The sequence below is a fragment of the Phlebotomus papatasi genome, chromosome 1, assembly GCF_024763615.1.
Source record: "Phlebotomus papatasi isolate M1 chromosome 1, Ppap_2.1, whole genome shotgun sequence".
Taxonomy (NCBI): domain Eukaryota; kingdom Metazoa; phylum Arthropoda; class Insecta; order Diptera; family Psychodidae; genus Phlebotomus; species Phlebotomus papatasi.
In genome coordinates, this window is record NC_077222.1 from 15015319 (window position 1) to 15030001 (window position 14683).

Consider the following 14683-nt stretch of genomic DNA (forward strand, 5'->3'; position numbering starts at 1 on the left):
TACTAAATGTTTAGCCCCTTATTTTAATATTCATCTTGAGCCTTCTATGTCTCCTCAGTACTTCTGTGTAATAACTCCATAATTTATCTGCACTCACTAATCATCACATTAAAAGGAATTTGTATTAAATAACAGGTTACTTCTAATGCATGACAGTTACCTCTTTAAGAAATTACTCTTTAAAATAGTTTGATCGGTCTGACCACATAATTATACTTCAAATTTTCTTTCACTTCGACATATTGTTAAACCCTGTGGTTATCTTTTCTCAATAAATTCTTCACCTTTTTATTCTAAAAAGTCAGAATGAAAATGTATAAAATCGAGTATCTTTGTGAAAATGACATGAAATGCAAAATTATTTGTGGGTTATATCATATAAATGAAAATGGTGATAGTTGAAAGCTTGTCTCTCAATTTTCTAAAAAAGGGAAATTGGATAAATTGAGAAATATCTCGATATAAATTTTCGCCTCATGGTGAAAATGTCCATACCACGTTTTGTTTTTCATCCCCCCCCAAAAAGCCACACACTATAAACGGGGAAACTCAATTTTCGTTATATGACCAAAAGGAGATGATGACGTCGCATACGTTTTCATGTTGTTCTTGTTCTTCATCTTATATAATACAATTCATATATGAGGAGAGTTTTTGATGGAAGGGGTGGTTCTGGGGTTGGTCTGAAGGAGGGATATATATTTCACAAGTCCTGTGGAAATGAACGCGAAACCTGAACAAATACACAAAATCGAAATTGGAGAAGGAGTCGGTCTCTGTACATCAAACGAAATTCCAATTTAGATTGGAAAATGGCATTCGGTCCTCCTCTATCTCATTTCTCTTACTTATATGGTTTGAAGCCACTGTTGGTGAAGTGAATGTGTTCCGTCAACCATTGAGAGCCAGGGAATAAGATATGAAGACGCTGGAAGAAAGATTGCGAAATGGACACGATTTCCAAAGCTGCCTCAATTTATTTTTATACAAACATTTCGATTTTTTTCCTTGCCTTTTACCCAGAATATATTCTTTTCGATTTCATGATCTTGTCTCCATCCTATTGCTTATTTTGTGCTCTTTTGCCGTTACCCTTCGAGAAAAGTGGGTGAAAAGGGACAAGACGCGCTCCTGGGAGCAACCACTGATGAAAGGGCGGGAAAGAGGGAAATTCCAAAAGGCTATTTCTCATCGTCAAATGGAAATTTAGAAACTTATATTCTCCCTCCTGTTGGGATATAAGCCATCACAAAATTGGCGAAAATTTTCATTTCATTCTCAAAACTTCTTTTTCTTTCTCTTTAAGTGATAGAGGGTGATATTGTGGTGTTAGGTTCAAGAACTTTAAAGAATATGGGATTACTTAGATGACCATTTATTGAGATCATTTGTAAGGGTAGCTTTTCATCTTATCTTACTGACAAGAACATTATTTTAATTAATTGCTATTAGGTAAAAGCGGAAAAAGTAATTGAACTAATTAATTCATAAGGGAATATAGGGCTACATTGAAAATTTTAATATTCGGGATCTTTCAAAAGAATAGTACATAGAATATGATTGGGTAATTCGGAATTATAGTCTAATTCGAAATTTTGAAATTTCCTCACTGTTTTAGATAGTAAAATAAGAAAAAAAAAAGAGATGGCAGAGCGTTCCAACTTTGCGGAATGCTCTAACTACTGAGATAGAATTCTTCGTGAATTAGTTTTTCGCATGATCTTGTGGTGCTTACTGGTCTACTAGAGATCGAATTGATTTATAAATCACAAAAGCATTTGAAAATAAAAAACAATCAGTACATAACCGATTCATTGCCGATGAAGACCGATGCAGTCGGGTTCGAAATTTCAATACCTGTTCAAAAAATCCAAATTTAATCAAATCGGTTAAAAAAATGGGCGCTCCAATGTGATTGACCTTTGACCTTCAATAATACAAAATGGCGAATTTTCCGGTCACAGGTGTGTTTGGACCAAGCATGTGGCAAGTTGGTCTTTTTATATAGAGCTATTCGAAGCCAATTCCTAAATTGATCTCGGACTCAGCTCACAGTGCTCCGAGCAGACAATTTATTTAAACAAAAATTAATATATTTATCCCTCCATACGGAAAGGTATCTTAAATACGGAAAAACTTCTCACTTTTTTGTTATTTAGTGTAGATCGCGAGTACAAAAAAGTTCCCATATAAATTTAAATCGAAGTATGAGAAAGTGGCTTCAAATTTCAGACAACTTGCCAGGGGCGTGGTTGGAACGAAATGTTCTCCTGGACTACACTTAAAACATACCCATAAAACCGAAAAACAAGGTTTTAGGAGAGGGAGTGGGTGTTGGGGGAAAGAAAAAAGGTATGAAGTTATTATTTTTCTAGTGGGGGTTATCGAAGACCGGAATAATAACATTTTCTGTTTAATTATTTAAAAAGAAAAAGAAAAAAGTGCCAAGTAAAATATAGTTCTAAGCATTTTCCTTATAGTGGAAAGCACGCTACCTTCGGACGGTTTATGCTTCGCACAAATAATTTTTTCAAGGTGTTATTGACCCTTTAAGGACGATTGGAACACCGGTGTCTCATAAAGAAAATAATTTTTCCTGACTACATAAAGTTATTTTTTCTTATGTTTGTACATAATTGTAAAGTAGAAGGTCGAAGGAATCTAGAATATATTTTACAAGTCTCTAGCTATTTGCTATATAGTAAATATAATATTTCAGCTGAAAAAAGGCGAATTTTTGAATTCTCAAATTCATAATTGATTTTATTTATTTTTTATACTTCCAATTTTTTTTAAGCAAAACCTTTTTGGAACATAAACTACTCAAACGTAATATTTTTCATTAGACTGAAAATTATTATCCATTGTTATTGTCAGAAAAATTACTTAAAGTTTCGGGCTATTTTTGTCCCTATCGCACGTAGAGGTAAAAAATGCAACGAATTAGACTCGTTGAGCTTTCCTAAGTTAGATTTAAAACGTTTCACAAATTTTGTTTAACGGTTTAATTTTTATTGTTGATTTTCGGTCCGTAAAAAGTGTCTCGTCGTTAAAGGGTTAATGAATTTGGCCCATTATAATATTATATTTTAATAGATAGTTGAATGACTCAAATTTCCAGAAAAGTGCTGTGGGTGAAATCCATTAGGAATATAGGGAAAAAATTGAATTGTCCAAAGTTTGAGTTGTCCGAAGGTATGGCGCTTTTCCCTAGGGCTAGATGCATGAAATTTATCCACTTTTTGACTAATTTGTTCTCTAGGGTAAGTGTGCCAAATTTCGGCATAGTTGCATGCAAGCGTCAAAGTCTCAAGTTTGAAATATAATATTTTAAATTCAAATTAATTTTTTTTATTCCTTCTCATGAAAGAGTGTTGCTTGGAACCTTATAAAGAGTTTACTGTCTTTATTTACTCTAAAATCATTCGTAATACATTTTAAAATGAATAAAAATATAGATATAGCTTTGGTGCCCTATTTCGGCCACCTTCATTCTCATAGTTCCTTGCCCTTCGGGAATTCTTCCAATGTCTTTTTCACGTCATCTTGTTTGTCAAAGCCACATTTTTTGTTATTAATTTGCATTGTATAATCTTTAGAGTAGGGCAAGTGTGCCAAATTCCGGCCAGCTTGCAATTCCGGCCACCTTTTTTGTTCCTCGGATTTCCATGATTTTTTAGTTTTTACATACTCTAGAGATTATACAATGCAAAAGAATAACAAAATATGTAGCTTTGACAAACAAGATGACGTGAAAAAGGCATTGGAAGAATTCCGGAAGGGCAAGGAACTATGAGAATGAAAGTGGCCGAAATAGGGCACCAAAGCTATGTCTACATTTTTATTCACTTTAAAATGTATTAAGAACGATTTTAAAGTAAATGAAGTCGATAAACTGTCTAAAAGGTTCTAAGCAACACTTCTAAAGTAGAAGGAATGAAAAAAATCAATTTCTATTAAAGATATTACATTTCAAACTTGAGACTTTGGCGCTTGCATGCAACTATGCCGAAATTTGGCACACTTACCCTATGTGTAAAACTAAAAATTCATGGAAATTTGAGGAACAAAAAAAGTGGCCGGAATTGCAAGCTGTCCGAAGTTTGGCACACTTACCCTATATATCTACGATGTGAATTCGACCATTTCAAGAATAAGTATAAGATCTAGGTCGTATTAATTTAGTTGTTAATCGATTACATAAGCTGTCTATTTTGGAATTTGACTATCATCCTGAAATGTCGTACCTGTAGCGAATATGGGGTGAATATGTGAGGATTGGAATAGTCTCTCGAATCATCCTAAAATGCATGGGGGTGTAATGAAGGGGTGGTTAGACAATTTTGTGGAGATTTAAGAAACTGATTGATTGGAATTAATTGACACAATCGAACGAGGGGTGAATACCATTTAGTTCCAATATGGACATTGGGGACTCTCTTCATCATGTCCTTATCACTTACTTTTTATCCGCTTCCATCCCCAATCTTTCGTCACTTTCCGCCTTTTTCTCCCATCTTATTAAATTGGATCATGGAATATAGTTTGTGGGTATTTTGTGTATCCCTTTTATCCATCTTGCCCTTCTTCATTTCTTTTTGGGCTAAAAGTGCCTAGAAAAAAAAATTGAACGTGTGACGATCATATCATAATTTATTCAGAAACATCGAGAGAATGGCGGAAAGTGCGGATGACGAGGGAGAAATTGTTCCTTTCCATATTTTTTTTTTTGGGTGAGCCTCTCATATCAAGTACCATAACTTACAGCTAACATTCCCATCCGCCACGTAGGTCTGGTTTAGATATTTTTGGGGATGGCAAAGTGGAGCAGCTTTAGGCATCGCATATTCCTCTTGATGGCCTTTCTGGGTTCTGCTGGTGTGTTCATGGTTACGATGCGGAATCTTCCGCCACCAGAGAGATGTCCCGGCGGAATAGAAAACGCGGTAAATGCCTCATGTGGTGGTGTGTACTTCTCGCCCATCGTCTCTGGTGTTCTTGCATATAACTCACCTCGGGTACGTGTTATTATAGTAGTTTTTGGGGTGTGCTGAGCGCAATACCGCATAGTAAGCTCCAATGGGGCTTAGCCTGGGCCCCGGATGACTGCTAAGAGCATGGGGACATATTGGGGTGATCATTTGGCTTTGGGTATGAGAAGTGATATTGATTCACGTACGCGAGTCCAATGAATTTAAAATTTACACCCTTCTGTCCGGGAAAGACTTTCCCATCTCTGAATGCGCCAAGGATGTCAGAACTATTACGTCGCAGCATTTGTGTCAGTTTGCACAAATTTTCTCAAACTAACCGTCTGTTCGTATGTTCCTCTTGTAGGGAAATGCGAGAAATACTCAATGTTGCGAGAAACATCTAACACCTAAAATAGACGCTTTATAATAGAGAAAATGCAGGCATACAATTGCATATTAGTCTTATCTAGGTTTAGAATTATATTGTTGTGCTAATTTAACACGATTACTTAAATTAATTGCGCACTATTTGTTGCAATATTCTTATAGCTTTAAAATGCAACAATAATAGGAGAGGGCGAGGAATAAGTAGCGCGCATAGAGTTGAAATATTATTTTACGTGTTGTTAAATTAAATTCCAAAATTTCAAAAATATTTTAAAATGTATCGAACACCCTGGCTCTCATTTAGCTCTTATTGTACCCAATTATCAAAACTGAAAAAAAACAAAATCAAAACTTAGAAGTTTTTTGAGTAGATTTTAAATGGTTTATTGCTTATTTCGTTCAATTAGTCATTGTTTACAGATCATTTCCATCAGAATCGTAGGCTTAGAATATTCAGGTTAACAATCCAAGCCTATTGGTCTTTACCTACTTCAGGAAAGTATTTAGATTCGATTAGAGAACGGTCTCGTTTAAATCAAAATGAACTTCTCTGCTACAGTGGTGGAAATAAGTATAATTCCACTCAATACATTGAGCGCTAGGGTATTTATTTTTGGCCAAATTTAGGTTAATGTCTTTTAATAATTGCATTTTTAACTATAATTAGTAAATTAAGGCCCATTTACTTAAGTTTTGCATTAATTTTTACCGAAATATCGTAGGAAAAATGTTTGACGAACAAAAATAAGGGAATCATTAAAGTCTTGGCGGGGATGGATCTTAGAAACTAAGCAAAATGACTAGTTTCTATCAGAAAATTGTCAAATTTATCAATATATCTGCCTTACATGCCTCTTAATGTACCTTAAGGGTCAAAAACCCTCAGTTGTTAGAGGCTAAAAGAGCTTTTTGCCTCTAACAACTGAGGGTTTTTGACCCTTAAGGTACATTAAGAGGCATGTAAGGCAGATATATTGATAAATTTGACAATTTTCTGATAGAACACTAGTCATTTTTCTTAGTTTTAAGATCCATCCCCACCAAGACTTTTAAGTTTCCCTTATTTTTGTTCGCCAAACATTTTTTCTACGATATTTCGGTTAAAAGTTAATGCAAAACTTTAGTAAATTGACCTTAATTCACTAATTGTAGTTAAAAATGAAATTAATAAAAGATATTAACCTAAATTTGGTCAAAAATAAATACCCTAGCGGTCAATTTATTGAGTGGAATTATACTTATTTCCACCCTAAAAAACAAAATTCTATTATATTTCTAAAAATACTTAGAATAAAAAATCAAAATGTCAATTTTTTATGTTGGCATGAAAGGATGTTATGGTCTATGTATGATTTTTTTTCGACATTTCTTTTTTTGTTGAGTTTCTTTAAGGATTAATCGGTGGAATTATACTTATTTCCACCACTGTAGATAAGGGTTGTCATAGCAATTTCTGATACAATATTATTGAAAAACTGAGTTAATTGTCTGCCATTTGAAACCAAGCACCGCTAGTAGTCACTTGAAAGTTCTTATTTGACACGTCATGATCCAGTCATTCGGGGGGAATTTCAGAGTCATTTTGTGTGCCAAATGACTTCTGTAATAACTAGTGTATTAAGGTGCTGTTCTAATGAAAAATGAACATGTTTTTATTAGCACATTACTGTTCTCAAGTGCTTCTGCATTATCGACTTATCTTTGCGCTTGTTCTTGTCACGACTGGTTTCAGAACACGAATGATTTTAGACAAGCACGTGGCAAGTTTACTTTTTTATATGGAGCTCTTTGAAGCCAATTCCCTAAATTGATCTCGGACTCAGCTCACAGTGCTCCAAGGAAAAAAATTATTTAAACAAAAATTTAGTATATTTATCACTGCATACGGAAAGGTATCTTATAATACGGAAAAACTTCTCACTTTTTAAATATTTAACATAACGATCACGAGTGCAGAAAAATTCCCATACGCATTTGTATGTGAAAGTAAGAAATTGGCTTCAACTTTGAAGGCCACTCGCCGGGTACTAGTTTGAAGCCAATTCCCTAAATTGATCTCGGACTCATCTCACAGTGCGCCGAGGAAAAAATGTATTTAAACAAAAATTTAGTATATTTATCCCTCGACGCGGTAAGATATCTTATAATACGAAAAAACTTCTCCATTTTTAGTTATTTAGCGTAATGGTCACGAGTACAAAAAAATCCCATATAAATTTAAATCGAAATATGAGAAAGTGGCGTCAAATTTCAGGCAACTTGCCAGGGGCTAGGTTTTAGAACACGGCGAGGACTGTACAAAACAGTTGAGAAAGTAATCAACACAATAAAAGTCGATAATGCAGAAGCACTTGAAAACAGTAAAGTGCTAAAGGAACATATTTCAATTTTAATTAGAACAAGACCATTATTCCTCTCCGTCCTTTATCCTATGCCCTTAGAATGCTTAGAATCATCAAAGGATTCTTTAAAAAACCGTGGTATTCAAGAAACGTATTCATTCATTAATTCCAGAGGTGTATTTAAGCAATAGGCTGTCAATCTTTATTCAAATATTTACGCGGATTTATCGATTTTGCCCTCTCGGTTGAACAAAATGCCTACATTCATTCATACCTTGAGTTATTTAATCGAAAAGTATTGAAGAACAAGATATGATTCTATGTATATTACTATTTTTAGAGATTTCTGATAGACAATTCGGCGCTTTAATCAACAATTGTCGGAGCGTAATCGTCTTGTAAATCTGTAAATCTCACAACTTAACACGAAGATACACAACTTTAACGAGCTGTTGATTTAGGTTAAAGGAAATTACGACAATTGCTGACCCAAGCGGGTAATTTTATATATTGCAAGAAAAATGCTTCTTAGGTAATTTCTCTTACTCACGATGTCATATTGTAATAAAATACCCCCCATCTTTCCTATCAAATCCCGTGTATGTTTAACAGCTGTACATAACTTATCAACTTGTTGACCATCGGTTTTATGATCATATGCATGGAAAATTAAAATTTAAATTAAAATTGAGTTGACACAAAAAATCACTGAACACGAAATGTGACTAAATAGTGATAACTACACATTGAGACTATTCTGTGATAGAATCTTCTTAAAGTCTAATGGACTAATTTGTAAGCTCCCATACCCCAAGTATAGATATACTATTATCCTAAGAAAACAAAAAAAGAAAGGTTTTTGTACCGATAAGATATTTTCTTACAGTGTATTTCGGGCTCACACATTTTCGTTGCGAATGGTGATCAATCGAATTTGTGAGGCATCTCATGCTGTGTTCACCGAGAATGATAGTTGAACAACCCCTGCTGATGGTACTTCTCCCCTTTTGCCCAAGATATGTGAATCACCCTCAGTCACCATTATTATCTTGAGGAGAAGGAAGACTGACGCGAAAATCTCATTCTGTAGCCCTCACCGTCATCAAACCCATCGCCATTTCGTATCTCGACAACACACATCCGTACCCCAACCATTCCACTTTTGTACCCTCACCAAACCCACCCAAACCACCCACTTCGCGCGCCAAAAAGGATGGGTCATATGGGTGCGCGTTGTGTTTCAATATCCATCAGCTCAATCCTCCTCGGTTTTCTCTTCGTTTCACCCTCTTTGCCATTTCGGCTTTGTTGTATGTACATGGGTATAGTGGCAAAAACCCCTCCTGGTCACCGCGTTCAGAACCCTCCAAGTCGCCTTCGTCTTTCCATCCACGGACCGTCGTCACCAGCTATGAATTCCCTTTTGCACGGCATCGGCACATGACTATACCGTCATATTTATATATACAGCATCTAAAACCGCTGCGCTATATTCACACAATGGCCCATCCGCCCACCCCTTGCCCAAAACACACACAAACACTGCTGAGCCCAAAAGAGTGAAGACCCCCGTACACACATGCCAACCCACCCAAACCCGCCAAGGAAGACATCTCATCCCCCTGACGCTGCGTCAGTAATTTCCTTTGTGGGGCATCTCACACTGAGTGAACACCACCAGCGTCGTGTAGGAAAGCAGCGAGGGTTTCCACACCATTTTCCGAGTCTCTCGCATTCACTCGCACCCCCAACTTATCCACCCTCCTTCTCTGTCTTTCACTTCTCTTTGCGGTGGACTTGTACAATGATGGCGACTCTAGGCAAAATTTATACCAACATACCATATTATACACATAGCTTGTGATATACATATCTCATTCCGCATATATACCCCGAATGCCTTACAATAGATTCGCGAGAATTTGTCACTGACCCAAAGGTACAGGGTGCCTCCAAGTCCTACGACTTTCAACTTGCTTCTTCCTTAAAGTTGCTCTGTCCTAAAACTATCTTCCTTTACCAACACTATTTAAATATCTCCTACAATACACAATTTCACTATAATCCGAGACACATCCAGCCAAGATTTTGTCTTAATTTTCTGAATTAAAAATAATATCTGGGATTATTATTCCGGTTTTCCTATTTAATTCTTTAAAAAAAACTATTCGGAAATCAAGAATAACCCCTCACGCCCAAATATGCTTTCAACGTTTTTAGGCGACCAAGGTATACCAATAACTTCAAATACGATTAATTGACCTCTTAGTATCAGTTGGGGTACTATCCATTGGAATCAAAGAAATGCCTACCAAAAGATTATAGAGCCCAAGCGCCTGGCAAGTTGGCCTTTTTATATGGAGCTATTTGAAGCCAATTCCTAAATTGATCTCTGACTCAGCTCACAGTGCTCCAAAAAAAAATTATTTAAACAAAAATTTAGTATATTTATCCCTCCATACGGAAAGGTATCTTATAATACGGAAAAACTTTTCACTTTTTAAATATTTAGCATAATGATCACGAGTGCAGAAAAATTCCCATACGCATTTGTATGTGAAAGTAAGAAATTGGCTTCAACTTTGAGACTTTGAAGGCCGCTCGCCGGGGACTAGATAGAGCCTATCCGTCGTTCGTAGCTGTTCAGCTCAATGAGAAACCACGCATTTCAGAACCAATAAATAACGAAGTCACTTGAAGTATTTAGGATTTTAAGTGACTTCATGTCGCTTATTTCACATTCCTTTGGATTCAAAAAACACGGTATAGATACCTTTTCAGAACTTCTTTATTTCCTCCTCTTACAATGTTTCGAAGATTGGTTGTCTCCTTCCTGAGCTATGCATTTTTATCAGGTTTCTGAGGAAATACTTGGTGATATGGTTTAGATATTAACCCTTTTATGAAGCAATACTTCATACGAGGGCTAATTGGGCTGAACGCTCGGGTGAGATCATTGAGTCCGATGCGGTCGCTCTATTCACTGACGGTCCTCGAATTGAAATATCCTCAGGCGCCGGTTACCATTGCTTGGTGTTTCGAATTAGCGGATCAGCGCCCCTCCAGTACACGACTGCACGACTAAGTTTCAGACTGAGGTCGTCACAATACTGCTTGGTGCTCGAAGTCTAGTGTGGAATCTGGAATCGAGGATAGTAAAGTTCAAATTTTCTCACATAGTAGAGCTGCGTTTCTGTCTATAACAGGATATGTGTCGCGTTTTGTTCTTATGACTGAGTGCAGGAAAATGTTAGAAGCGGCCTTGCAGAAATATGATGACTGATGACAGTTTACATTGAACATTGGGTACCTGGACACAGAGGTATGGCTGGAAATGAAGAAGCAGACCGCCTCGCAGTAGCCGTGGCAAGGACCACCATTCTTGGTCCCAAACCTGCAGTATGGATTTTCTTGCAAATGAGGAAATCTATTATACAGGAGGATTTATTAAAACTTCATCAAATGGACTGGGCCGAGTCTTAGGATTGCCTCGTGTTCAAACTGTTCACAACCAATATAGATAAGAAAAGGATAGCGTACCTCTTGGTCAATGTTCTAACTGGTCACGGTCTAAAAAAAGCATCTGAATAGAATGAATATTTAATGTAACATAATGTGCAGTGCAAAGGATGCAATCAAACTGAGGAGACGGTCACTCACTATATATGCTAGGTAGAGCGGTGCTGTCTGATAAAGATCTATCAACATTGAAAATGCCCTGTTTTAATGGAGTTTAAACGAAATAAGGGCTGGCTTGTACCATCTTGCCCTTAACAGAGATTAATTTAATTGGGGATGCAAAAGGAGACCTGGGTGCAACGGTTCCGCAAAGAATCGCTCCAAATGTAATTTGATCTAATCTTCTATCTAATCTAGGCTTTTCAATATTTTGATCCATTAGGGATTTTGGCTTCCAGGATTTTGATCTTTTCGGGATTTTGGGATTCGGGATTTTGGCTTTGGGAATTTGGCAAGGACCCGGTTTAAAGTCACTACCTATCAATTTTACGTTTTTTGTCAAAATACATAGGAACATTTTACTTACCACAAATGATTTTACCTTAATGGTCAAAACAAAATTTCCTGTCTCTGTTCCAAAACTTTTGAGATAGGGTATTCCTTTAAAACCGGAAGGATTTAAAACAATGCAGAATTTTACTAAATTTCACAGTAGTAACTCCAACTGATCGGCTGATATTACAGGCAAAATTATTCTGCAAACTGAAAGTATGTTATTACGTTGAATGTATTTTTAACTAGGCAATGGCAAATAAATAATGTCTGTAAAAATGAAGATGAAGTAGTCTTGTAACCTAGAAAAGAAGAAAATTACCTCACAAAAATTTATATTTTCGTTTCTAAATATAAATGTAAAAAGTAACATAAACGCTGTAGAAGTTTCATATAAAAACATGAAACATTGAACGTAAACGGAAAATGTAAAATAGCCTTATACCGGGTGACTTCGATAACTTAAAATCCTTAAAACTAAAATTTTTAAGTATTTTCAGAAAATGTAAAATTTAAGGTTTGTCTATTTCAAATAACTTCTATGAACTTCTGACCTGATATAATTTTTAATCAGCAAACTGCACCAATATTGCATAATTTTTACTGTATTCAACATAGCTTTAAGATTAAAGGCTTAAGTTTATCCTTAAGCACAGGCTTGGGACCTGAACTTAACATTTATAGTTTCCAGATAGGCGAATTCTGTAGGAAAAATTTAAATTTATTTATAATTCTTAAACAAGAATAATTGTTTCTTTAGACTTTTAAAAATTTAGTGCTCCTCTTTATAATTTAGAAATGAAGAAACTTTGCCAATAAGGCTAAACTTTCAACCTGAAGGCCTTCGAAGGTTTCAAAGTTTTAAACATCATAAAGACTACTGAATTTTAAAAGCCTGAAGGATTATTTATCCCTAATATACTAATTTAATTTTAAAAGTGGAGTGTGAAAAGGCTTCTATGGGAATCCGGTAAGTGCCAGGGTGCAAGTGTTTTTTTTTTTTTTTTTTTTTTTCAACAACGATTTATTTCTAAATTATATTGATAACATTACAAAATTTTTAACGATAAAATTAGTGTTCAGTGTTACTACACTTTTCAACTTTATACAATATTCAAAAGTTTTAACATGAATTTTACAAGATTTGATTTATAAAAATAGTGAAGAAGAAAATTAGGAATAAAAACTTCATAAACTGTATTCTTATAAGAATTAAGACGAGGTGGAGTCCATAACCATAAGATCTTGTATAATAGGGTGCGCACTACTGTGACATTTTTCCTGAAAAGTCGTTGAAATTTTGACAACGAGATGATCAATAGTTTCGATTTTTGCTATTTCGTGTAGCCAATGTGTAGGAGTGAAAATAGGTAAATTTAGTATTAATCTCAAAAATTTGTTTTGTACAATTTGAAGTTTAGAGATGTGTGTCTTAGCACAATTTCCCCAAACTGGGCAACCATATAAGAGGAATGCTCTGACAATGGCTGTTAGAACAAGCATTTTATTTTTCTCTGAAAGTTTAGATTTTCTATGAATTAAAGGATAAAAAATTTTGATGCATTTTATCGCTTTTTCCTGGGAATGGTGGATATGCTCTTTCCAAGTTAAAGTTGGATCAAAAACAAGGCCAAGATATTTTAAACTACAGGACCATTGGATATTTTTATTTTGAAAAGTTATTGGGCGTTCTGGCTTAAATTTGGCAGATTTCCTTTTTGTAAAGAAGATTGACTGCGTTTTGTCGGCATTTAACTTTAGTTTCCACTTGCTGCAATAATCAGCAAATTTCTCAGCATTAAGGGTTAGCAAATTTATGATTTTGTTTGGATTCTTCGAAGAGTATAAAATTGCCATATCATCTGAGAAAAGAGAAACATGGCAATTCTTGAATATAGATGGTAAATCATGTACAAAAATGTTGAATAAGGTAGGACTGAGGGTACTCCCTTGAGGAACACCTGCTGGAATTAGTTGCTTAGACGATAGGGAATCTCGAACTTTAACTTGAAAAGAACGATCAATAAGAAAAGAATGGATAATTTTGATTAAATAAAAAGGAATTTTGAGCTTAGAAATTTTATAGATCAGGCGAATGCTAAAATGATATATTTTATAAAATCTGATCCATCCGAAATTGACTTACCTACCACCAATGAGCTCCGTGAACTTATAAAGGAACTTAAACCCAGAAAAGCTCCAGGTCCAGACAGTATTTTTCCCAAAATGATCAAAAATCTACCTTTGAATGCCATAAATTTCCTAACTTCAATTTTTTGTTCCTGCATTTTATTGGGATATTTTCCAGTAGCATGGAAAGAAGCTCGGGTTGTACCTATCCCAAAGCCTGGGAAGGATCTTTCAAATCCAACTAGTTATAGACCAATCAGGTTAAGTTCTTTAGGTAAACTCTTTGAAAAAGTCTTACTTAATCGCCTAAGGCTAATTCTTGATAGCAAAGATATTATTCCCAAGGAGCAGTTTGGATTTAGGCCCAATCATTCCACTGTTCACCAGTTAACTCGAGTGAAAAATATAATTTCGAAATCTTTCCGAGATAAGAAGTCTACAGGAATGTTGTCATTCGATTTGGAAAAGTGTTTCGACACGATATGGCAGGGTGCAAGTGTAAGGGTTTGGTAGATAGTATGTCAAAGTTAACGCAGTATTTAACGCCGTTATCACACTTGCACATTAAAATTTTAATGTGATTCACATTAATTGTCGCTTGTGAGCGTCCAAATATATTATTTGTGTCTTTGAGTCACTTAACATTTGGGGTTTTTCTATTTATTGATAAAGAAGTGGACTTGGCCTGCAAAAATAAGTTTAAATTTACCTAAAGCATAAATATTTTTCACATTAAAAAATTAAAGAGAAAATCGCATTAATTTTCGCATTAATTCAATTCAATTCAATTCAATTTATTGATAAAGAATAGGACAATCTGTCCTCTATACAATTAGCTTA

The 14683-nt window shown here is 35.3% G+C and overlaps 1 protein-coding gene across 1 annotated transcript in view; it reads left to right on the forward strand.

The window, feature by feature from the left end:
- The first annotated feature begins 4895 nt into the window (after positions 1–4895).
- LOC129799334 (coiled-coil domain-containing protein lobo) overlaps positions 4896–14683 on the forward strand; it is a 60993-nt gene continuing 51205 nt past the window's right edge. Inside the window, exon 1 of the mRNA XM_055843142.1 lies at positions 4896–5018. Within this exon, the coding sequence (XP_055699117.1) occupies positions 4896–5018 (123 nt within the window). The remainder of the gene's footprint in view (positions 5019–14683) is intronic.